Source organism: Crotalus tigris, unplaced genomic scaffold (genome assembly GCF_016545835.1).
Source record: "Crotalus tigris isolate CLP2741 ecotype Arizona unplaced genomic scaffold, ASM1654583v1 scf7180000023738.1706062, whole genome shotgun sequence".
Taxonomy (NCBI): domain Eukaryota; kingdom Metazoa; phylum Chordata; class Lepidosauria; order Squamata; family Viperidae; genus Crotalus; species Crotalus tigris.
In genome coordinates this window covers 1,267,557-1,291,835 of record NW_024100150.1, presented here as the reverse complement: position 1 = coordinate 1,291,835, position 24,279 = coordinate 1,267,557, and the positions used below count along the sequence as shown (strand labels likewise).

The following is a 24,279-nucleotide window of genomic DNA, read 5'->3' as shown; positions in this document are numbered from 1 at the left end:
CATATACCGTGATATTTATCAGATGTTAACATACATTCTTTTTACATTCATATATAAGATACTTTTAATAAAATGAAATAAATACATACACATGACTTTTGGTGTTGCTCGCCCATTTCCCCTTTCACTGTATCCACATTCCTTCTTCTCTACCTTCTTTCTCCCTTTCTTCTTTTCCCTACTTCCCTCTTCTTCCTCTCCTCTTCTCTTTCCTTCACCACTCTCCTCCCCTTTCTCCCCATTTCTCCTCTTCTCCTCCAACCTTCCTTCTCCCCTCCTTCACTCTTTTCTCTCTCCTCTCCTTTCTTCCCTCTCATCCCTCTTCAGATACAATTCAGGGGTAATGTCCGAGCAACTCCTCTCTCCAAATTTCCCTATCTGTATTATGTACAATAAGATTAATTTTCTCTTACATTAATACTTCTATTTATCTAACCTTCTCGGTATATACTTCTATAAATATTTATACAGCTTCCAGTTATTCAATACTGTGTCTCCTGGGTCTCCCTCCTTATCCGCCCCTTCTTCTTCCATCTAAATTGATGTTAACTATCTTTTCACCGTATTCTCTTTTCAGCCAATCATAAAAAGTTCCCCAGATTTCATAGTAGTCTGACTCTGTCTTATCTTTCATTGTCATTGTTAGTCTATTCATTTCTGCGCATTCCAGTATTTTCAGTGCTTTCCAGGACCCATAACATCTTATTTCCAATCTTATCTCTGCAGGAATGATGTTCCACAGAGAGATGTCCCTTCTTCTTGGTCCCACCAGATGGACCTCCTTAAGAGAGGAGATCCATAACATCTCATTTCCGATTTGATCTCCGTGGGGATGATGTCCCGCAGGGAAGAAGCCACTGTGGGAAGTTCCTGGACTTCCTTAAGAGAGGGGGCCCATAACTCCTTATTTCCAACCTTATTTCCACAGGGATGATGTTCTACAGGGAGGGAGCCACCACGGAGAAGGCCCTTCTTGGTCCTGCTAGATTTTTCCACTCGTCAGGAGCCTGGAGAGTCAAAGTCTTCCTCCCTTTCTCTCTCCGTGCCTCCAGTTCACCCAAGCTCTCTTCCCCGTTAGAGGAAACGCAGCGAGTTGATCACCATGTAGCGCGAGAACCTCACGTACAAACGGCGGAACCAGAGCAGCTGGCTGTGGTGACACCGCATTGCCCTCTGGAGAGATAAAAGACAGCATCAGATTTTAGCCAGGGCAAATGCTTTGGGTGAAACCGTGAGTACAGGTAATCCTCGACTTAACAACCGTTCGTTTAGTGACCGAACTTACAACAGCGCTGAAAAAAATGTTGATGACGTGAATGTTGATGATGGGACCGTGGGGATGCTGCAACGGATGCGTAAACCGTGTTTACGCATCCGTTGCAGCATCCCCACAGTCCCGTCATCAACATTCAAAGGCTTAGCAAGGGATCCAGAGTTACGATGGTCGCGAGCGTCCCCGGGGGTCCTGTGATCCCCTTTTGCGACCTTCTGACGAGCAAAGTCGACGGGGGAAGCTGGATTCACTTAACAACCGTGTGGCTAACTTAATAACGGCAGTTATCCACGTAACAACGGTGGTAAGAAAAGCCGTAAGGCGAGACAAAACTCAACGGCCTCGTTTGCAACAAAAATGTGGGTCTCGTCAGAAGGTGTGACCACGTGACCTGGGACACTGCAACAGTCGTAAATATGAGTCAGTTTTGCCCAGCAGCCAAATGTTGATCACGTGACCACAGGGAGGCTGTAACGGTCGTAAGTTTTGAAAACCAGTCTTAAGTCGCTTTTTTTCAGTGCCGTTTGTAACTTCCAATGCTCACAAAAAAAAAAACCTGTTGTAAATCGAGGACGACCTGTATAGCCAACTGTCCAGGGGGTTGCTAATCAACAGGTAAAAGCCACATCAATAATCAACAATCACCTGTGAAAGTCAACAACCCCCCCCCCCAAGAGGCTGTATCCAGCTCTCCAAGTCTTCCTGTATATGAGGGGTCCTTGGTTCTTGCAGCTGTTGTGCAGATGTTTTCTTGCAGACATCTAGCCCTGATGACCTTACCTAGTTGGGTAATGAGACATGTGCAAGAGAAATACCCAGCTCAGAAAGCAACAAGGACCTCACAGTCCTCCTCCCCTCCTCCTTTCCTCAAACCCCACTCCAGTCTAGGAGTGATGATGTTCCCTAGTTGGGTCGTGAAACGTCTGCTAGAAAACCACCCAGCTCAGAGAGTACCAAGGACCCCCACAGTCCATTTCCTCCTGCTCTTCCTCCTCCTCCTCCTCTTCCTCCTCCTCCTTCTCCCTTCTAGCACTGATGATGTTCCCTAGCTGGGTCGTAAAACGTCTGCTAGAAAACCACCCAGCTCAGAGAGCACCAAGGAACCCACAGTCCTCCTCCTCCCCTCTTCCTCTTCCTCCTCCCTTCCTCAAACCACACTCCCTTCTAGCACTGATGATGTTCCCTAGTTGGGTCATGAAACATTTGCAAGAAAAGCACCAAGCTCAGAAGGCACCAAGGATCCCACAGTTCTCCTCCTCCTCCTCCTCCTCCTCCTCCTCCTCCTCCTCCTCCCCTCTTCCTGTTCCCCCTCCCTTCCTCAAACCACACTCCCTTCTAGCACTGATGATGTTCCCTAGTTGGGTCATGAAACGTCTACAAGAAAGCCACCAGGCTCAGAGAGCACCAAGTACCGTTCTTTTCATGTCTGAGATACAAATATTTCCCTTTATTTGTATAGAAACCACTTTCTGGATTGGAACCAGAACATCCCAATATCCGTTCACCTTGGCCAGCTCCGCTTCTTGCTCCGTCACTATAAAGAGCACGTCCGGGGTTGTGTAGCAGCTGAGCAGAGCATCCCAGATGGAAATGTATTTCCGGAAAAGGTTCACCGTCTCAAGGATGAGGAACCGACAACCTGAGTGAGAAACACAAACAGTTGGGTGAAACTCAACGCTGTACCTTTGTCTTCTTACCTTGGCAACGTGTTTTTCCAAAGCGAGTCTCGGCACGCCCTCGGCAATCTGCGACATTGGCCCCGGGGGACCCCTTTGGATCAGGTGTATAATACACGGTTGTGAACGATAGATATTTTCCTTAGCTCAGGGCGGAATCGCTGGAGATACACAACCGATGAACCCTCTTGGGTTCATCGGTTGTGTATCTCCAGCGATTCCGCCCTGAGCTAATGAAAATATCCCCGCACCTTTCCAAGAATTAGCGCCCTGCTGTTTTAGAGACTATAGGAGAACATCAGGAGGAATCTGGCTGCTTTTTGTTTTTCTGGGGGGAAAAAAAAAGCACACCACATTTTCTGGAATGGCATCAGGTTTCGAGAGATTTGGCGAGCTGCATTTCATCCGTTTTGATGAACTGGCTAGAAGGGGGAAGGATTTCAATTATGGAGTGCTGGGGGGGTCTCTGAGCTTGGTGGTGTTAATGCAGACGTTTCCTTGCCAAGCTAGGTAACGTCATCAGTGCTACATCTATATCTAGCGCGGATGATGTTAGCTGATTTGGTAATGGAACGTCCGCAAGAACACCACCAAGCTCAGAGAGCACCAAGGACCCCATAGTCCTCTCCTCCTCCTCCTCCTCCTCCTCCTCCTCCTCCTCCTCCTCCTCCTCCTCCTCCTCTTCTCTGCAAACCCCACTCTTTTGTAGCACTGATGATATTACCTAGTTGGGTCACAAAATGTCTGCAAGAAAACCGCCAAGTTGTGAGAGCATCAAGGACCCCACAGTTCTCCTCCTCCTCCTCCTCCTCCTCCTCCTCCTCCTCCTCCTCCTCCTCCTCCTCTCCACAAACCGCACTGACTCCCTTCAAACATTGATGATGTTACCTAGTCAGGTCATGAAACGTCTGCAAGAAAACTGCCAGCTCAGAGATCAATATGGACCCCACAGTCGTCCTCCTCCTCCTCCTCCTCCTCCTCCTCCTCCTCCTCCTCCTCCTCTTCTCTGCAAACCCCACTCTTTTGTAGCACTGATGATATTACCTAGTTGGGTCACAAAATGTCTGCAAGAAAACCGCCAAGTTGTGAGAGCATCAAGGACCCCACAGTTCTCCTCCTCCTCCTCCTCCTCCTCCTCCTCCTCCTCCTCCTCCTCCTCCTCCTCTCCACAAACCGCACTGACTCCCTTCAAACATTGATGATGTTACCTAGTCAGGTCATGAAACGTCTGCAAGAAAACTGCCAGCTCAGAGATCAATATGGACCCCACAGTCGTCCTCCTCCTCCTCCTCCTCCTCCTCCTCCTCCTCCTCCTCCTCCTCTCCACAAATCCCCCTCCCTTCTAGCACTGATGATATTACCTAGTTGGGTCATGAAACGTCTGCAAGGAAACAACCAAGATCAGAGAACACCAAGGACTCCACGGTCCTCATCAACATTCTCCCTCCTCCTCCTCCTCCTCCTCTTCCTCCTCCTCCTCTTCTCTGCAAACCCCCCTCTTTTGTAGCACTGATGAAATTACCTAGTTGGGTCACAAAAGCTCTGCAAGAAAACCGCCAAGCTCAGAAAGCACCAAGGACCCCACAGTCCTCCTCCTCCTCCTCTTCCCCCTCCTCCTTTCCTTCCTCCCTAAACCCAACTCCCTTAGCACTGATGATCACAAAAGGTGATCACATGACCAAGACACTGCAACCATCATAAGTACATGCCAGTTGTCAAGTGTCTGAATTTTGATCACATGACCATGGGGATACTGCAACGGTCATAAGTGCGAGGACCAGTCCTAAGTCATTTTTTTTCAGTGTCATGTACGGTTTGATGTTTAGATAATTAGGGGAAAATGAGCTTTTTTGTAATCAAAGAGTAAGAAATAATTTTGTAATTATATTTATGTTTGCTGTAGTTTAAGGGACATTCGAAGCTTCTTTCTATTTTTCTATCTTTTTTTCTGCACTTTTAGTCTTCCTTCCTTCCTTGTTCTTTTATTTTCTTTCTTTCTTTCTTTCTTTCTTTCTTTCTTTCCTTCCTTCCTTCCTTCCTTCCTTCCTTCCTTGTTCCTTTCTTTCTTTCTTTCTTTCTTTTCTTTTCTTCCTTCCTTCCTTCCTTCCTTGTTCCTTTCTTTCTTTCTTTCCTTCCTTCCTTCCTTGTTCCTTTCTTTCTTTCTTTCTTTCTTTCCTTCCTTCCTTCCTTGTTCCTTTCTTTCTTTCTGTCTCTTTCTTTGTCTTTCTTTCTTTCTTTCTTTCTTTCTTTCTTTCTTTTCTCATTAATTTGTGTTCATTGTGTTCATTTTGTGTTCAAATCAGAAAACACAGATCATCAAGACTAAAAAATTTATTGAAAACTTAGCTTTTGCCAGCATAAAAAATATTTTTTTTAGTCTTGGTGATCTGTGTTTTTGAATATGAATATACCAGAGACTCATATTTTTAAGATTATATATATATATATATATATATATATATATATATATATATATATATATATACACATACTTATACTTTTTAGTATAAGTATATTTTTAGTAAAGTATTCTTACCCTCCCGGTGATCATGTTTTATTCTTTTATTCATAATTATGCCCGGGAGTCACATTTTTACCAATGTTCTTGTATATGTATGTATGTATGTATGTATGTATAAAATCATACAATTTACACTTCCTCCTTAATTTAATTGACATTTAAATTAAATAAATCACAACTTAATTTCATTGTGAGTTACACAGTGACATTAAAGATATTCTACTCTATTCTCCTTCTCAGACATTAAGCCCGACTGAAGGGTTAGGCTGCCAAGGTTAAAAAAAAAACCAAGCAACTCAGAGATAAATCTCCCAGCAAAACAATTTCTCTCCAACAGCCACAAAGCCTGATGAGAAGGCAGACTTTGTCCTTTGGCTAAAAGCCAGCAGAGAGACCTGTTAGTACTTGAAAATTACTGGAAAATGTAAATCATCTTATCAGCAACAGAACAAGCCAACAGACGGTGCCACCCAAATTTAGGAAGCTGATTTTTATCTCTGGTTTCATTTCTGTTTGTTTTTTTTTTTTTTTTCTCCTTGCAACTGTTGAAGGAAAAGTCGTCGTCATGGTTCAGTCCAAGCCGGGAATAAACAACATGGCGACTGCTTTAGAAAGAAGGGTGCAGTTTATTGGAGAGGGGAGCCAGACAGGAAGATGGCTCTGGAAGAAAAGAGAGAGGGAGCACACGTAGGGAGTGGGTTTTTATACCCTCTGGAGCCTTTTATTTGGAGTTGTTCCTGTGGCAGGAATGTTGACCTGAGTCTGAGTGTGCCCTTTGGCATCTGTGGGTTAATCCTATTATGTCCTGTTTTAAAGTTTGGGTGGGGTATGTAGATTTTAGGTGTCTTTGTCTTCTTAATCTTCTAGCTTCAACCTTCCTGAATGGTTTACATCTGCATTTTCTGCAGAGCTGGTTTCTTCTTGAGGGGAGGGAGACTTGGGGTTATTAAGAAAAAACTGCTTTTCTGCCTCTTTCAGATCCTTTGAGGAAATACATTTTTCTGCCCTTTTAATATTTCCTTCTCTGGGGGGGCTGACTTCCCACACTATTCTCTAAAGCACCAGAAGGCAGGATAAGAAGCAACGGATGGAAACTCAAGAGAGAAGCAACCTGGAACTAAGGAGAAACTTCCTGACAGTGAGAAGAATTAACCAGTGGAACAACCTGCCTCCAGAAGCTGAAAATACTCCAACACTGGAAGTCTTTAAGAAGAGACTGGACAGCCATTTGTCTGAAATGGTATAGGGCTGTGGTTCTCAACCTGTGGGTCGGGACCCCATTTGGGGTCGAACGACCATTTCACGGGGGTCGCCAAACAACACAGTCCGCCATTTTTTCCCCCCTTTTCCTTAGCTGTGCTACTCCCTTTTATTCTATTGGCTTTTGAAAGCCAGTAGAATAGACTCTCTTGAATACAGTCTAATTCTATTGGCTTTCAAAAGCCAATAGGAATTGTCCAGGCTGTTTCTGCCCTGCTGAGCCCACCAAAAGTCCCCTTCTGCAAACGGTGCTGCACCCGTTGAGTAGTCCTCGACTTACGACCGGTTGAGTAGTCCTCAACTTACGACCGGTTGGGGGGGTCGCAGCATTAAAAAGGTTGAGAACCACTGATATAGGGTTTCCTGCCTGACCAGGGGGGTTGGACTAGATCAGGGGTCCCCAACCTCTGGGCCGTGGACCAGACCGGGCTGCAGCCAGTTAGCAACCGTGCTGCAGAGCTGGAGGTGTGCTGAAGGCACATCTTCCACCTCCAAGCACGAGGCGAGATTGCAGGTGTCTGGGCAGGGGCGGGAGAGTAGCTAGTGTGGGAAGTCAGCCCCCCAGAGAAGGAAATATTAAAAGAGCAGAAAAATATATTTCCTCAAAGGATCTGAAAGAAACAGCCATGCATCCACAAGTCTTCAAGTTGCGAAGGGTGGCCATCCCTGACCTAGGAATTATAAATTTCTTTTCTGTATAACGTTTTGCTCCACTTCAGTTGCGATTTGCTACTTCCTTTCCCTTTGAGCTTCCTTGCAATGTTAATACTTGAGGTTGAAATTTAAGAAAGGAAAAAAAATTATGAATCAGGCCCATCCTTGCAAAACTGGGCCTGACCTGACCATGTCCTTGGGGATGGAGCAGCTGGGAATTTCCAGACAGATAAGAGGATTGGAAACCAAGTCACATCAGGAACATACAAGGACGTGTTTAGTCTGCAGAAGCGAAGGTTAACAGGAGATCTGAAAACAGACTGCAAATATTTAACAGGGTTTTTGCTATTTTTTTTTTTTTTAATGTGGAAGATGTTGGGCCTGTCTTCTGCTACCGCTGGGGGGTACATAGAAGAACATAGAATCGTAAGGCTGGGAAGGACCTCAAAGCTCATGTAGGCCAAGCAAAGGGAATGTAGTCAAGTCAAGTCGAGTCAAGTCAGGAAAGGAAAGGAAAGGAAAGGAAAGGAAAGGAAAGGAAAGGAAAGGAAAGGAAAGGAAAGGAAAGGAAAGGAAAGGAAAGGAAAGGAGCTTCTGGCTGACTCTCAAGACGAATTTCCAAATGGTGGGAGCAGCTGAGTAGTGGAATTGTTTCCTAAAATAGTGTTTCTCAATCTTGGAAACACTTTAAGAGGGGTGGACTTCCACTCCCAGAATTCCCCAGCCAGCCTGCTTTAAGAGGGGTGGACTTCCGTTCCCAGAATTCCCCAGCCAGCCTGCTTTAAGAGGGGTGGACTTCCGTTCCCAGAATTCCCCAGCCAGCCTGCTTTAAGAGGGGAGGGCTTCCCAAAGTTCCTCAATCAACATGCTTAAAAAATGGATGGACTTCAGCTCCCAGAATTCCCCAGCCATCATGCTCTAAGATGGGTAGACTTCAACATACAGGCTAGGGAATTCTGGGAGTTGAAGCAGCTGGAATCTGCAAGGACGGAGTCACGAAGGTCAAAACACAGAATGAACTAAGGTCTGCCCAAGGATTCCTGCGTTTGGGGCAGGGGGCTGGACTAGAACAGGGCTTTTCAACCTTTTCACCCATTGTACCACTTTTAGGATATGGCAACATCCGAGGACCACCAGTCGCCTAGCAAGGTGTCAAAAACTTGATAACCAAAAAAAAAAAAAGGAAAAAAGTGATAAAGTACAGGTAGTCCTCGACTTACAACAGTTCGCTTAGTGACTGTTTGAAGTTACAATGGCCCTGAAAAAAGTGCCCCCCAAGCCACAGCCAAGCAAGACACCTGCCTGCCCGCCCGGTGGTGCTCTTCCTCCTGTCCGAGGTTTTCATTGTTGGGAGCATTTTTGTTGGGGATTGGCAGCGGGGGTGGGGTGGGGGGGTGTTTGGTTTTTGTTCCCCCCGTCTGCTGGGTGGTTGCAGCAGGTTTTGGTCACTTCACATGACCCTGGGACACTGTGACCGTCATAAATATGAATCAGTTGCCAAGCATCTGAATGTAAATCACAAGACCCTGGAGAGGCTGCAACATTCCAGCTGATCCTGGCGTTTCTTCTGGGCTCAGCAGAAGAGCCAGGATCAGCGCTGAGCTCCAGCTTCCGCTGAGCCCTGACAGCCCCGAAGAAGCGCCAATCAGTTGGAAAGCGGCACTGATCCTGGCGCTTCCGCTGAGCCCTGACAGCCCTGCAGCTCCAGCCGTCTCTCGCTCAGGCTTGTGCGGTGCTGCCACCGGTTCAGCTCATTCCCCTCCCCCGCTACCCCTTTTCTAGGATGGTCGCGTACCACCTGCCAGGTGCCCATGGACCACAGGTGGTACCTGTACCACTGGTTGAAAAACCCTGGACTAGATGACCTCAAAGGTCCCTCCCAGTCTTATGAGTCCTATATTTATTTTGGAGCCAACTTCCTTTTCCTTCTTCGCAAGTTGTCTTTCCAGGTGAGTCAGAACTCCTGGAATGGGGAAAGGAAAGCGACGAATTGGATCCCGACGGTGTCCATTTTGGGAGGGGAAAAGAAAAAAGACGCTGGAACACTTCAGCGTCTTTGAACCCATTTCATAGACCGAGCGGCAGGGACAGAGGAGCCTTTTTCACCTGGGCCTTCAGCTCAGCCATGGAAATGTCTGTCTATATGTCTATGGAGATGCTCCAATCATCCAGATCACGGCTGTCCCAAAGCTACTTTTTCTGGAGGCAACTGGACTTTCTTGTTGTTGTTGTTGTTTTTGAAGACATTTCGCTTCTCATCCCAGAAGCTTCTTCAGCTCTGACTGGGATGGTGGGGAATGGAAAGATTTATCCTCCTTGCAGACAGCCGGTCCTTTGCCTTCTTTTAGACCAGTGGTTCTCAACCTGTGGGTTGGGACCCCATTTGGGGTCGAACGACCATTTCACGGGGGTCGCCAAACAACGCAGTCCGCCATTTTCCCCCCCCTTTTCCTTAGCTGGGCTACTCCCTTTTATTCTATTGGCTTTTGAAAGCCAGTAGAATAGACTCTCTTGAATAGAGTCTAATTCTATTGGCTTTCAAAAGCCAATAGGAATTGTCCAGGCTGTCTCTGCCCTGCTGAGCCACCAAAAGTCCCAGTCTGCAAACGGTGCTGCAAGTTGTCTGCAGCGAAGGCGAGCTGTCTGGAAGTTTCCACCCCTCCCTGCTGAGCAACTACTAAAAATGTAAGTAAAAGAGGGCCAGGGTGGGAGGTGGGAGGCCGGCGGGCGCAGGGAGGGTTGCTGGCGCGCGTGGGGCCCGGCGGGTGCCTTACCTCCCTTGGGCTGGGCCAGCTGGTGGCCCAGCCGGTGGTCGCCCTGCGCCGTCTCTGCCGCTTGCCAGCTACGCCTCAGCCTGCGCAGGGGGTGGCACCACGCATGCACGGCACTCCCAGGCAGGGAAAGTCCTTGACTTACGACTGGTTGTGTAGTCCTCGACTTACGACCGGTTGGGGGGTCGTAGCATTAAAAAGGTTAAGAACCACTGTTTTAGAGAATCGTTGAGGCCACTTGGAGGTTTACCTGTGTCCTCAGGGTCTCCTGAGTGGTGCAAATGGGTGGGGAGCCTTCTCGGCTGCAGGATGGTTTCTGCCCTGGGTCCCTTCCCCGTTGGAGATGGGCACACAGGCTGTTGGGGATGAGTCTGTGTTGTCTGCATCTCCAACTGAAGCGCAAATGGGTCCTGTAGTCTGTAGTTTTCTGGAAACACTGTCTACAAGGAGTATAATTCCTTCCCTTCCCCACCATCCCAGTCAGAGCTGAAGAAGCTTTTGGGATGAGAAGCGAAAGGTCTTCAAAAACAAAACAAAACACACACACACACACACACAAAAGAAAGTCTCCTGAAAAAAACACCTTTGGGATAAACCATGACCTGGATGGCTGAGAATCTCCATGGACATTTAGCCGTGCACTTTGGGAGGAACACCCTTTGAATGGTGCGGGAGCATGAATGGATTTCCAGGAAACATGGCAGACTACAGGAACCATTTGCGCTTCAGTCTGAGAAGGCAAACAACCGGCTGTCTGCAAGGAGGATAACTCCTTCCATTCACCCACCATCCGGTCAGAGCTGAAGAAGCTTCTGGGATGAGAAGCCAAACGTCTTCAAAAGAAAAAGGAGAAAGTCTCCTGAAAAAAGCACCTTTGGGAATCCTCATCTAATACACCAAGCACAGATAGTCCTTGACTTACAACAACAGTTCATTTAGTGACTGTTCGAGTATACAACGGCACTGAAAAAAGCAACTTACGACTCAATTAGAATAGAATAAAATAGAATTACAGAATAGAATAGGATAGGATAGAATTAGAATAGAATTACAGAATAGAATGGAATGGAATGGAATGGAATTATGAAAGAATAGAATAGAATAGAATAGAATAGAATAGAATAGAATAGAATAGAATAGAATAGAATAGAATTATGAAAGAATAGAATAGAATAGAATAGAATAGAATAGAATAGAATAGAATTATGAAAGAATTATGAAAATAGAATAGAATAGAATTATGAAAGAATAGAATAGAATAGAATAGAATAGAATAGAATGGAATGGAAGGGAAGGGAAGGGAAGAGGAGAGGAGAGGAGAGGAGAAGAGAAGAGAAGAGAAGAGAGAAGAGAAGAGAGAATAAAGGGAAAAAATAATAGAATAGAATAGAATTATGAAAGAATAGAATAGAATAGAATTATGATAGAATAGAATAGAATAGAATGGAATGGAATGGAATGGAACGGAACAGAATAGAATAGAATAGAATAGAATAGAATAGAATAGAATAGAATTATGAAAGAATGGCAGAATGTGAAGAGGAACTAAAGAGCCTCTTGATGCGGGTGAAGAAGGAGAGTGCAAAAGTTGGCTTGAAACTCAACATTAAGAAAACCAAAATCATGGCATCCGGCCCTCTCAATTCCTGGCAAATAGATGGGGAAGAAATGGAGGTAGTGACAGATTTTAGTTTTCTGGGCTCCAAGATCACCTCAGATGGGGACTGCAGCCAAGAAATTAAAAGACGCTTGCTCCTGGGGAGGAAAGCTATGGCAAATCTAGACAGCATTCTAAAAAACAGAGACATCACCCTGCCAACAAAAGTGCGCATAGTCCATGCCATGGTTTTCCCAGTTGCAATGTATGGCTGTGAAAGTTGGACCATAAGAAAGGCTGAGCGCAAAAAAACTGAGGCCTTTGAACTATGGTGCTGGAGAAGACTCCTGCGAGTCCCTTGGACTGCAAGGCGTTCAAACCGGTCAGTCCTAGAAGAGATCAACCCCGACTGCTCTTTAGAAAGCCAGATCCTGAAGTTGAAACTCAAATACTTTGGCCACCTAATGAGAAGGAAGGACTCACTGGAGAAGGGCCTAATTCTGGGAAAGATTGAGGGCAATAGAAGAAGGGGACGACAGAGAATGAGATGGCTGGATGGAGTCACTGAAGCAGTAGGTGTGAATTTGAATGGACTCCAGAAGATGGTAGAGGACAGGAAGACCTGGAGGAACGTTGTCCATAGGGTCGCGATGGGTCGGACATGACTTCGCAATTAACAACAACAACAATGAAAGAATAGAATGGAATAGAATTATGAAAGAATAGAATGGAAGGGAAGAGAAGAGAAGAGAAGAGAAGAAAAGAGAAGAGAAGAGAATAAAGGGAGAATAGAATAGAATAGAATAGAATAGAATAGAATAGAATAGAGCTGGAAGGGACCTTGGAGGTCTTCTAGTCCAGTTTATGAACAAGCACCAACCTTCTAGAACTTTCCTCTCCGAGTGCAAGGACCTGTAAAGAAGAACCAGAACAGAGGTGAGTAGATATACAAGTAGTCTTCAACTTACAACTGCTTGCTTAGCGACCGATCAAAATTACAACAGCACCGAAAATAAGTAACCTACGGCCAGTCCTCACACTTATGACCGTCACATCGTGTACATGGTCACATGATCAAAATTCTGTCCCTTGACAACCAGCATGTATTGGTGATGATGATGATGATGGTTTCCTGATTTCCCGAGCGCTTGACAGAGGGTTTCATAGAATAGAATAGAATTATGATCAGCAAAGTCAACGGGGAAGTAAAGATCCACTTAACAACTGTGTCACTAACTTAACAACTGCGGGGATTCACTTAACAAGAAACGTGGCAAGAAAGGTCGTAAAATGGAGGCAAAACTCGCTGGACTGTCTCGCTTGGCGACCAAAACCATTGCGCTCCATTGTGGTTGTAAGTCAAAGACTACCTGTGATAGGGAGGAAAGGGACCTTGGAGGTCTTCTAGTCCAGTGGTTCTCAACTTTTTTAATGTCGCGACCCCCAACCGTTCGTAAGTCGAGGACTACTCAACCGGTCGTAAGTCAAAGACTACTCAACGGGTGCAGCACCGTTTGCAGAACGGGGCTTTTGGCGGGCTCAGCAGGGCAGAGACAGCCTGGACAATTCCTATTGGCTTTTGAAAGCCAATAGAATTAGACTCTATTCAAGAGAGTCTATTCTATTGGCTTTCAAAATCCAATAGAATAAAAGGGAGTAGCACAGCTAAGGAAAAGGGGGAAAAAATGGCGGACTGCATTGTTTGGCGACCCCCGTGAAATGGTCGTTCGACCCCAAATGGGGTCCCGACCCACAGGTTGAGAACCAGTGATCTAGTCCAACCCCTGCTCAGGCAGGAGATCCCATGCCATGGGAATGAAGGTTCGCTCTCTGAGCTGGTAGGTTGGTTTCCGAATGTTTTCTTACCCGGCTAGCTAACATCTTCAACTTCTGGAGGCAGGTGTTTGTCTGTATGTGTTAGTGTGGGTACGTGTTTGTGTGCGTGTGCGTGTAGGGCACAGCCAAACCGTCCTCCAAAAAGGACAAAGTGTACATTGCAAGCTGCTCCAAATGCTCTTGCTGCTCTGGAAGACCTCTAGGGGGCAGCCTCCTATTCAAAACATTTTTTCTTTTCTTTTGCCAAGTGTTGTGTTACACAACACCCGCGTGCTGCATGGATGAGGTGCCAATAGGGAAATCCCAAAAGTTACCCACCCCTTCCTTTCGGCAAACAGATTTGTGATGTTTGTTTGTTTGTTTGTTTGTTTGTATAGATAGATAGATAGATAGATAGATAGATAGATAGATAGATAGATAGATAGATAGATAGATAGATGATTGATAGATAGGATAGACAGACAGATCATAAATAGATACATATAGATAGACAACATAGATTAGATAGGTATAGATGATAGACAGATGATAGATAAATAGATACAGATGATATAGATAGATAGATGATAGATAGATAGATAAATAGATGACAGATGACAGATAGATGATAGACAGACAGATAATATATAAATAGATAGATACATATAGATAAGATAGATAGATAGATAGATAGATAGATAGATAGATAGATAGATAGATAGATAGATAGATAGATAGATAAAACATTTACATAGGCACCTACTCGCTCATGGAGATTCTAGGCAGCTTACAAGCCATAAAAACACAATATAGAAAAAAAAAATAAAAAATATTGCATTATTAGTCAGCAAGGTCACGTGGGGAGTGGTGTGTCCCTGAAACTCAAGGGTGTGTGTTTGTGTGTGTGTATTGTGTGTGTTTGTGATTAGCTAGGAAGTCTGGGGCTGCAACAGCTGCTTTCCTCTCCTGCTCATGGCCAGCTGAAGTTGGGGGATAAGAGAAAAAGGGGGTTTATTATTATTATTATTATTATTATTATTATTATTATTATTATTATTATTAAAAGAGCAAGTTGGTGTGGCTTTCCCCATGGAAATAAAATTATAATTCACTTTTTTAAAAATCTAAAATGGTAGAGGTCTGTGTAGGTGGGAAAAAAGGGGCTTTTGTACATTATGCCAAGGATTCAACATTAAAAAAAAGAAGGTTGAGATAGTAGATATTAAGAGAAAAAGCAAGGAAGTATTAAATGTTGAAATAAGAGAAATGTTGGTTACTAAATTTAAGATATTTGGAAATTACCAGAAAATAAGAATATTATGTTGTACTATTAATGAGTTGATGTAAGATGGTGAGAATTCAAATAGATAAGACATGAATCCTGAACATTAGGTCTTGTGATGAATTGTGATAAAGGGAATTGGGGTTATTTAAAACTTGGAAATTATTAAACATTAAATTTAAATATTAATGGGAAACTAAACATTGGGGAAAACTAACCAGGACATTGATTGTCTAAAAAGATGGAATGTTAAAACAACTAGGATAGGTATAAGCTAAAAATTATTGATCAACGTAAGAAAGGCATTTTTTTATTTAATGGATATAATAAGAATTGGATTAATTTAAAGATGAGACAGTAAATACCAAGGAGAAAAGAAAGGAAATATTTAATGTAATAGTTTGAGATCTGTACTAAAGAGATTTGTAGGTTATTGAATTATTGACCAACTCAGCTGCCACGTTGCTTTTCCAATATTTAAATGTAAAACTAGAAAATCAATAAATTTTTCCTAAAAAAAGGGGACATCTTAAGGTACTGGATCAGGATTGGGAAGACTTGAATTCAAATTCAGGCTCCATGAAGGCTGACGAAGTCCTTGACTTACAACCATTTAGTTCAAAGTTTGGAAGCATTGAAAAAAGTGACTTACGATCGGTTATGCCACCGTTCAAACGACATTGAAAGAAGTGACTTACGACCGGTCCTCACACTTATGACCATCGCAGCATCCCCCTGGTCATGGGGTCAAAATTCGGCCACTTGGGAACCAGCCTGTATTTATGACGGTTACCGTTTCCCAGGGTCACGCGATCCCCTTTTGTGACCTTTTGTGATCCACTTAATGACCCCATGATCCACTTAACAAACTACAGCGATTCGCTTCATAATGGCGGCGAGAAAAGTACAAAATTTGTCCAGAGTCAATGGGGAGAAGCTGGATTCACTTAACGACTGCCTGACCCATCGAACCATGGCAGTGATCCACTTAAAGACTGGTAAAAAAAAGTTCATAAAGTGAAGTTTCAGCTCACTTAATAACCTTGCCATAATAATAATAATAATAATAATGATGATGATGATGTTGGAAGGGACCTTGGAGGTCATCTAGTTCAACCCCCTGTTCAGGCAGGAAGCCCTATAAAATTTCGGACAAATGGCTGTCCAGTCTCTTCTTAAAAACTTCCAGTGTTGGAGCATTCACAGCTTCTGGAGGCAGGCTGTTCCACTGGTTAATTGTTCTGACTGTCAGGAAGTTTCTCCTTAGTTCTCGGTTGCTTCTCTCCTTGATTAGTTTCCATCCATTGCTTCTTGTCCTGCCTTCAGGCGCTTTGGAGAATAGCTTGACTCCCTCTTCTTTGGGGCAGCCCCTGAGATATTGGAAGACTGCTACTATGTTCCCCCTGGTCCTTCTCTTCCTTAAACTAGACATACCCAATTCCAGCAGCCGTTCCTTATATGTTTTAGCCTCCAGTCCCCTGATCATCTTTGTTGCTCTTCTCTGCACTCTTTCTAGAGTCTCAACATCTTTTTTACATCGCGGGGACCAAAACTGGATGCCGTATTCCAAGTGTGGCCTTACCAAGGCCTTGTAAAGTGGTATTAACACTTCACGTGATCTTGATTCTCTCCCTCTGTTAATGCAGCCCAGCACTGTGTTGGCCTTTTTGGCACCTGCAGCACACTGCCTTGCTTAGCAACAGGAATTTTAAGCTCAGTGGTGGTTGTAAGTTGAGAACTACCGAGGTCTCCCAAGCTTTTTCCAGAGGGAAAAAAAAAAGCAATCTAGCCATTCTAGGCAGTAAACACGGAACTTGAAACAGTGCCGGGTGCGAATTCTGAGCGCTGGAAGTCCCACCATGTAGGGATGGGCGAGATGGCTTTGCAGTACAAAGATGGATTTTGAGAAAGAACGACGGGGGTCCCCGACTTACGACCCCATATCTCTCTTGCTAAGAGAGGCCTTTATGAAGAGAGTTTCCCCCCGTTCTTGCCGCGGTCGTTAAGTGGATCGCTGCAGTGGTCCTCAACTTAACGACCAAAATGGAGACCACAATTTCTGTTGCTGCTGGCTATGAAGGGAGCCAAGCTCAATTTTGCAGCCGTTTTACCATGATCGTCAAGCAAATCACGGCGGTTGTTAAGTGAGTCACTCGGTCGTTAAGTGAATCTGGCTCCCCCCCATTGACTTTGCTTGTCGGAAGGTCGCAAAAGGGGATCACATGACCCCCCCCGGGACGCTGCGACTGTCATAAATATAAGTTGCCGAGTGCCTGGATTTTGATCACGTGACCACAGAGAGGCTGTGACGGTTGTAAGGGTGAAAAAGTCTCTTTTTTTCAGGGCGGTTGTAACTTCGAACGGCCACTAAACAAATCGTCGTAAGCCGAGGACTCACTGTATTCAATTATGAAGATCTGGCGTAGTCCTCGGAGCAGAGCAGAGCCCCTTCGGCTTCAACAAGATGGGTTTGTATTATTTATTTAAAAAAGATTTGCACAACCGCCTGTCTTCAAAGGCCGCTTTGAGGACTGCAGCTCCCAGAATTCCTTGCGTGGGTCAGCTGGGGAACTCTGGGAACTGCACGTCCGCATCTTTCGAAGCAGCGACCTCGGGCGTTTTAAGTCAGGTGGACTTCAACTCCCAGAATTCCCCAGTGCAACCTTCATTTACCTGACGGCGGCATAAACGGACCGGTGATTCGGATGCCCACTCACTCCTCCGGCGTCAAAGGTTATGACCTGGATGAAAAGGATCACAAAAAGCGATTGTGTGGTTTGTTGTTGTTGTTGTTGTTTTGACGCAAGGGGAAGCAGTCTTCCACCGGTCAGAGAAAGAGGGAGGGAGAGGGAGGGAGGGAAAAGGAAGGAAGGAAGGAAGGAAGGAGGGAGAGAGAAAGAGAAAGAAAAGGAAGAAGGAAGAAAGGAGGGAGGGAGGAAGGAAGGAGGGAGGGAGGGAAGGAAGGAGGGAAGAAGAGGGGAAGTAAGGGACTGAGGGAGAGAACAGGAAAGAAGGAAGGAGGGAGGAAGGAGGGAGAGAGAAAGAAGGAAAGGAAGAAAGGAAGGCGGGAGGCAGGGAAGGAAGGAAGGAGAGAAGGAGGGAGAGAGAGAAAGAAGGAAAGGAAGGAAGGAAGAAAGGAAGGAGGGAGGGAGGAAGGAAGGAAGGAAGGAGGGAGGGAAGGAAGGAGGGAGAAGAGGGGAAGAAAGGGAATGAGGGTGGAAACAGGAAGGAAGGAGGGAGAAAGAAAGAAGGAAAGGAAGAAAGGAAGGAGGGAATGAGGGAGGGGAGAGAGAGAAAGGAAAGGAAGGAAGGAGGGAGGGAAGGAAGGAGGGACGGAAGAAGAGGGGAAGGAAGGGAATGAGGGAGGAAACAGGAAGGAAGGAGGGAGGAAAGGAGGGAGAGAGAGAAAGAAGGAAAGGAAGGGAGGGAGGGAGGGAGGGAGAAGAGGGGAAGGGAAGGAGGGAGGGGAGGGAGGAGAGGAGGGGAGGGAAGAAAGAGAAGGAGTTGAAGTCAATAAGAAATACTTAAATTGCTTAAATTACCAGGTCGATCTGGTAGGTTTTGATGTGTGAGAGGATCAGCTCCCCAAGGAGAGCTACATCCCACTCGGTGGATGGATGGTCTGGAAGTTTCCTAGAAAAAAAATGAATGATTCAAATAACTTGCAAGCCAGGAAGAAACTCTTAACGCAAACCACACAATCAACAATCACACGGCTTTCAAGGATCTGGAGGGTCGCCCCCTAGAAAAGAGAGTAACGTTATTCTCTGTCTCCAAAGAGAAGGAGCAGAACCGATGGATTCAAACTCTAGGCGAGAAGAACTTCAATAGGAGACAACGTCTACGTCAACGGTTCTCCACCTGTGGGTCGGGACCCCATTTGGGGTCGAACGACCATTTCACGGGGGTCACCAAACAACGCAGTCCGCCATTTTCTCCCCCCCTTTTCCTTGGCTGTGCTACTCCCTTTTATTCTATTGGCTTTTGAAAGCCAATAGAATAGACTCTCTTGAATAGAGTCTAATTCTATTGGCTTTCCAAAGCCAATAGGAATGGTCCAGGCTGTCTCTGCCCTGCTGAGCCCGCCCAAAGTCCCAGTCTGCAAACGGTGCTGCACCAGTGGAGTAGTCCTCGACTTACGACCGATTGAGTAGTCCTCGACTTACAACCGGTTGGGGGCCGCGGCATTAAAAAGGTTGAGAACCACTGGTCTACGGAGAGCCTCCGTCGTCCAGGTCCTAGTTTATCCCAAAGATGCTTTTTCACAAGGCCGCTGGATTTCCTTGTTTTTCTTTGAAGACGTTTCGCTCCTCCTCCCAGAAGCTTCATCAGCTCCGAAGAAGCCTTTTCAGAGAAGCAAAACATCTTCAAAGAAAAACAAGGACGTTTCATCACCCATCTGGGCAACATCATTACTGCTAGAAGGGAGGAGGAGGAGGAGGAGGAGGAGGAGGAGGAGGAGGAGGAGGAGGAGGAGGAGAACTGTGGGGTCCCTGGTCCTCTCTGAGCTTGGTGGTTTTCTTACGGATGTTTCATGACCCATCTGGGCAACATCATCAGTGCTAGAAGGGAGGAGGAGGAGGAGGATTGTGGGATCCTTGGTGCTCTCTGAGCTGGGATGTTTCTTTGCAGACGCTTCATGACCCAACTAGGTAATATCATCAGGGCTAGAAGGAAGGAGGAGGAGGAGGAGGAGGAGGAGGAGGAGGAGGAGGAGGAGGAGGAGGAGGAGGAGGAGGAGGAGGAGGAGAACTGTGGGGTCCCTGGTCCTCTCTAAGCTTGGTTGGTTTTCTTGCAGATGTTTCATGACCCAACTACTTAATATCTTCAATGTTAGAAGACAGAACGGTTTGCGAGGAGGAGGAGGAGGAGGAGGAGGAGGAGGAGGAGGAGGAGGAAGAAGAAGAGGAGGAGGAAGAGGAAGAGAAGGAGGAGGTCTCTGTTGCTGTCTCAGACATTTCCTTGCAGATGTTTCATGACCCAACTAGGTAACATCATCAGTACTGGAAGGCAGTAGGGCAGTGATGGCAAACATTTAGAGACCCGAGTGCCCAAAAACTAGCCCCGCCCCTGCTCCATCCCTGCCCCGCCTCCACCCCGCCTGCCCACAGGGCTACTCACTGCCTCCAGGGCCCACTGCAGATCACCCAGGCAGCCCAGCAGCGCCATGGTGGCCATGCCCTCTGCCCGCGCCCCGCAGCATCAACTGTGTGTGATGGAGCGTGAGGGCAGAGTTTTGTCTACACTGCCTGGCTGCCATGTCTCTGGCTGCGCTGCTCCACATGGGCCACGCTCGGGGGCGACTCTCCTCCAGGGGGGCTGCTGGTGAGGAGGGGGCTGTGGGGGGAGGCGAGGCTGGGGCAACGGCACGTGTACCCACAGAGAGGGCTCCAAGTGCCACCTCTGGCACCTGTGCCATAGGTTCGCCACCACTGGAGTAGGGCTTGCTCTGTATTTATGTACAAATAGCTTGCCCTGTAAGAGTTGGGGTGGGATTCTGGGAGTGGAAGTCCACCCCTCTTGAAGCAGGTTGGCTGGGGGATTCTGGGAGTGGAAGTCCACCCCTCTTAAAGCATGCTGGCTGGGGGATTCCGGGAGTGGAAGCCCACACCCCCTTAAAGTATGCACGCTGGGGAATTCTGGGAGTTGAAGTCCACCCTTCTTAAAGCACGCTGGCTGGGGAATTCTGGGAGATGAAGTCCACCCCTCTTAAAGCATGCTGGCTGGGGAATTCTGGGAGTGAAATTCCACCCTGCTTAAAGCATGCTGGCTGGGGGATTCTGGGAGCGGAAGCCCACCCCTCTTAAAGCGGGCCAGGCTGAAAAAGGGCTGCTTTCATCCCCATGCACAGCTTCCACCTTCCCTCTCTGGCTGCCTCTCAATACGGGCGCACTTTCCAGCTTGCCGCAACGCAAACCTTTGGCAACTCCCTCCCCTCCAATGCTCCGGAATAACCCCTTGTGTGCAGCTCTGGAACGCAGCGCAGCGCAGCAAGCCCTGGCACGCCACAGCATCTGCCCTCTGGCCCAAATCAAACAAAGCTGCCTTTCTCCTGCAGTTGTTTACATGAGTCACCAGAAAGGGGGAGCGACGCCCTTCTTCTCCCCATGCAGAGAGATTCCAGAACAGGAAGTCTGACTTTCAGCCTGGTCTTTTTCCAAGTTCACCAAGGTGCTGAAAAAAAGTGGACCATCCCTTAAACAGGAACCAGCCGTGCGTGTGCTGGGCTGCATTAACAGAGGGAGAGAATCAAGATCAGGTGAAGGGTTAATACCACTTTACAAGGCCTTGGAAAGGCCACACTTGGAATACGGCATCCAGTTTTGGTCACCAAGATGTCAAAAAGATGCTGAGGCTCTAGAACAGTGGTTCTCAACCTGTGGGTTGGGACCCCATTTGGGGTCGAACGACCATTTCACGGGGGTCGCCAAACAACGCAGTCCGCCATTTTTTTCCCCCTTTTCCTTAGCTGTGCTCCTCCCTTTTATTCTATTGGCTTTTGAAAGCCCATAGAATAGACTCTCTTGAATAGAGTCTAATTCTATTGGCTTTCCAAAGCCCATAGGAATTGTCCAGGCTGTCTCTGCCCTGCTGAGCCCGCCCAAAGTCCCATTCTGCAAACGGTGCTGCACCCGTTGAGTAGTCCTCGACTTACGACCGGTTGAGTAGTCCTCAACTTACGAACGGTTGGGGGTCGCGGCATTAAAAAGGTTGAGAACCACTGCTCTAGAAAGAGTGCAGAGAAGAGCAACAAAGATGATCAGGGGACTGGAGGCTAAAATTTACAAGGAATGGCTGCTGGAATTGAGTATGTCTAGTCTAATGAACAGAAGGATGAGGGGGGACAGGATAGCAGCGTTCAAGTATCTCAGGGGCTGCCCCAAAGAAGAGGGAGTCAAGCTGTTCTCCAAAGCGCCTGAAGGCAGGACAAGAAGCAATGGATGGAAACTAACCAAAGAGAGAAGCAACCTAGAACTAAGGAGAAACTTCCTGACAGGGAGAACAATTAACCAGTGGAACAACCTGCCTCTAGAAGCGGTGAATGCTCCAACACTGGAAGTTTCTAAGAAGAGACTGGACAGCCATTTGTCTGAAATGGTGTAGGGTTTCCTGCCTGAGCAGGGGGTTGGACTAGATGACCTCCAAGGTCCCTTCCAACTTTATTATTATTATTATTATTATTTTTATTCATTAAACATGAACCTCAGTCAACTGAACATTCAAATTAACTGGCGCTGACAGCTGACACGGGTTGCTGCCAGCATCCTAGGTATCAACCAGGCACCTTCTTAAAATATAAGATGTTCCGAGTAGCGCAGTTTTTTGTAACGTTGCTGGAGTTATTGCAGGAAGCTGCAGTTTCTTGATATGTTTTGCAAAGTTTTCAAACATTTTCCTTTGAAAATATTTTGCTTCTCATCCAAGAGGCTGAAGAATTTTCTGCGTGATAATAATAATAATAATAATAATAATAACAACACCTGCAACATAACACCCCAGATTTAACAATTGTCGATAAGAAAGACAAAAAAGTCTGGATAGTGGACGTGACAGTGCCTGGAGATAGCAGAATAGAAGAGAAAGAACTGGAGAAGATAACAAAATACAAAGACCTACAAATAAAAATAGAAAAACTGTGGCAAAAGCAAGCAAGGGTAGTACCAATAGTAATAGGCTCCTTGGGTGCAATCCCAAAATAACTGGAGCACCACTTGAACACCATCATTGGCATTGACAAATTCGCTATTAGTCAATTGGAAAAGGTGGCCTTACTAGGAACTGCTTCCATCCTGCGACGATATCTGTAATACCATCAAACATCCACATCTGCCTATCCCAGGTCCTGGGTAAGGACTCGATAGGTAGACAAAATGCCAAATCCAGTCTGAACATCTGGCTGACTGTGCGATGATCGATAATAATAATAATGTTGGAAGGGACCTTGGAGGTCATCGAGTCCAACCCTGAGAAGTGAAACATTTTGAAAGGAAAGGAAAAAAAAAAACCAAGGAACTTCAATTGCCTTTTGGGGAGGGGGAAGCACCTTTGGGACTTCCGCCAAGCTTGGCAAGCGTCCGGCGTAGAAACACGAGCAAAGGGATTCCTTCACAGGGCTGTCTCTGTGGGAACTGAGCTAAAAAAAACCACACACCACAGGGTGTTTTTTTTTTTTTTTAATTCCCCTCCTCTAAAACAGCCCGTCTGGAAGGAGAGCGGGTTGCGAAACCTCCAATCTTCCAGGAATAGCTAGCAAGGAAAGTGGCCAAGATGGTTTGTAATTCCTGGGGGGGAGGGGAATTCCGTAAATAAGGACATTTTGGGATATGCTTCGCCGGGGCCAGAATGGAAAGGAGAGAGAGGAACTGGCTTACATGCCGGTCTGATGTTTCCCATGGGGTGAAAAAGCTGTTCAATCAGATCCCGCTCTGAAAAAATAAACAGAGCTGCAGAAAAAAAAGGACGTTTGACCTTGGGAAAAGAATGCTTCTCAACAAGGAGTGTCCTGGAATTTATAATAAATCCTAGATGAAAAACGAGGAGGTTATTAGAACTACCCTGGTTCTCAAAAAGCATGTTCGGCTAATAATAATAATAATTATTATTATTATTATTATTATTATTATTATTATTATTATTATTATTAGTCATAGGCGCCTTGGGTGCAATCCCAAAACAACTGGAGCACCACTTGAACACCATTGGCATTGACAAATTTGCTATTAGTCAATTGCAAAAGGCGGCCTTATTAGGAACTGCTTCCATCCTGCGACGATACCTGTAATACCATCAAACATCCACATCTGCCTATCCCAGGTCCTGGGTAAGGACTCGATAGGTAGACAAAATGCCAAATCCAGTCTGAAGATCTGGCTGACTGTGCAATGATCCAAAATAATAATAATAATAATAATAATAATAATAATAATAATAATAATCATCATCGGAAGGGACCTTGGAGGTCATCTAGTCCAACCCCCTGCTCAAGCAGGAAACCCTACACCATTCCAGACAAATGGCTGTCCAGTCTCTTCTTAAAAACTTCCAGTGTTGGAGCATTCACCGCTTCTGGAGGCAGGTTGTTAATAATAATAATGTTGGAAGGGACCTTGGAGGTCATCTAGTCCAACCCCATGCTCAGGTAGGAAGCCATGGTGTATCCCATTTCAGACAAATGGCTGTCCAGTCTCTTTTTAAAAACTTCCAGTGTTGGAGCATTCACCGCTTCTGGAGACAGGTTGTTCCACTGGTTAATTGTTTTAACTATCAGGAAGTTTCTCCTTAGTTCTAGGTTGCTTCTCTCCTTGGTTACTTTCCATCCGTTGCTTCTTGTCCTTTACTCGTTTAGTGACCATTCAAAGTTATGACCTTGAAAAAAATGACCTATGGCCATCTTTCACACTTACGACCGTTGCAGTTTCCCCATGATCAA

General features: G+C 45.9%; 1 protein-coding gene across 1 annotated transcript in view; it reads right to left on the bottom strand.

The window, feature by feature from the left end:
• Positions 1–542: 542 nt before the first annotated feature.
• PIGL (phosphatidylinositol glycan anchor biosynthesis class L) overlaps positions 543–24,279 on the bottom strand; it is a 28,177-nt gene continuing 4,440 nt past the window's right edge. The window contains exons 3-7 of the mRNA XM_039321387.1: positions 18,392–18,482; positions 17,523–17,590; positions 12,633–12,664; positions 2,779–2,912; positions 543–1,173 (exon numbers count right to left, since the gene is read on the bottom strand). Coding sequence (XP_039177321.1) covers positions 1,075–1,173; positions 2,779–2,912; positions 12,633–12,664; positions 17,523–17,590; positions 18,392–18,482 — 424 coding nt within the window. The 3' untranslated portion in view covers positions 543–1,074. The remainder of the gene's footprint in view (positions 1,174–2,778; positions 2,913–12,632; positions 12,665–17,522; positions 17,591–18,391; positions 18,483–24,279) is intronic.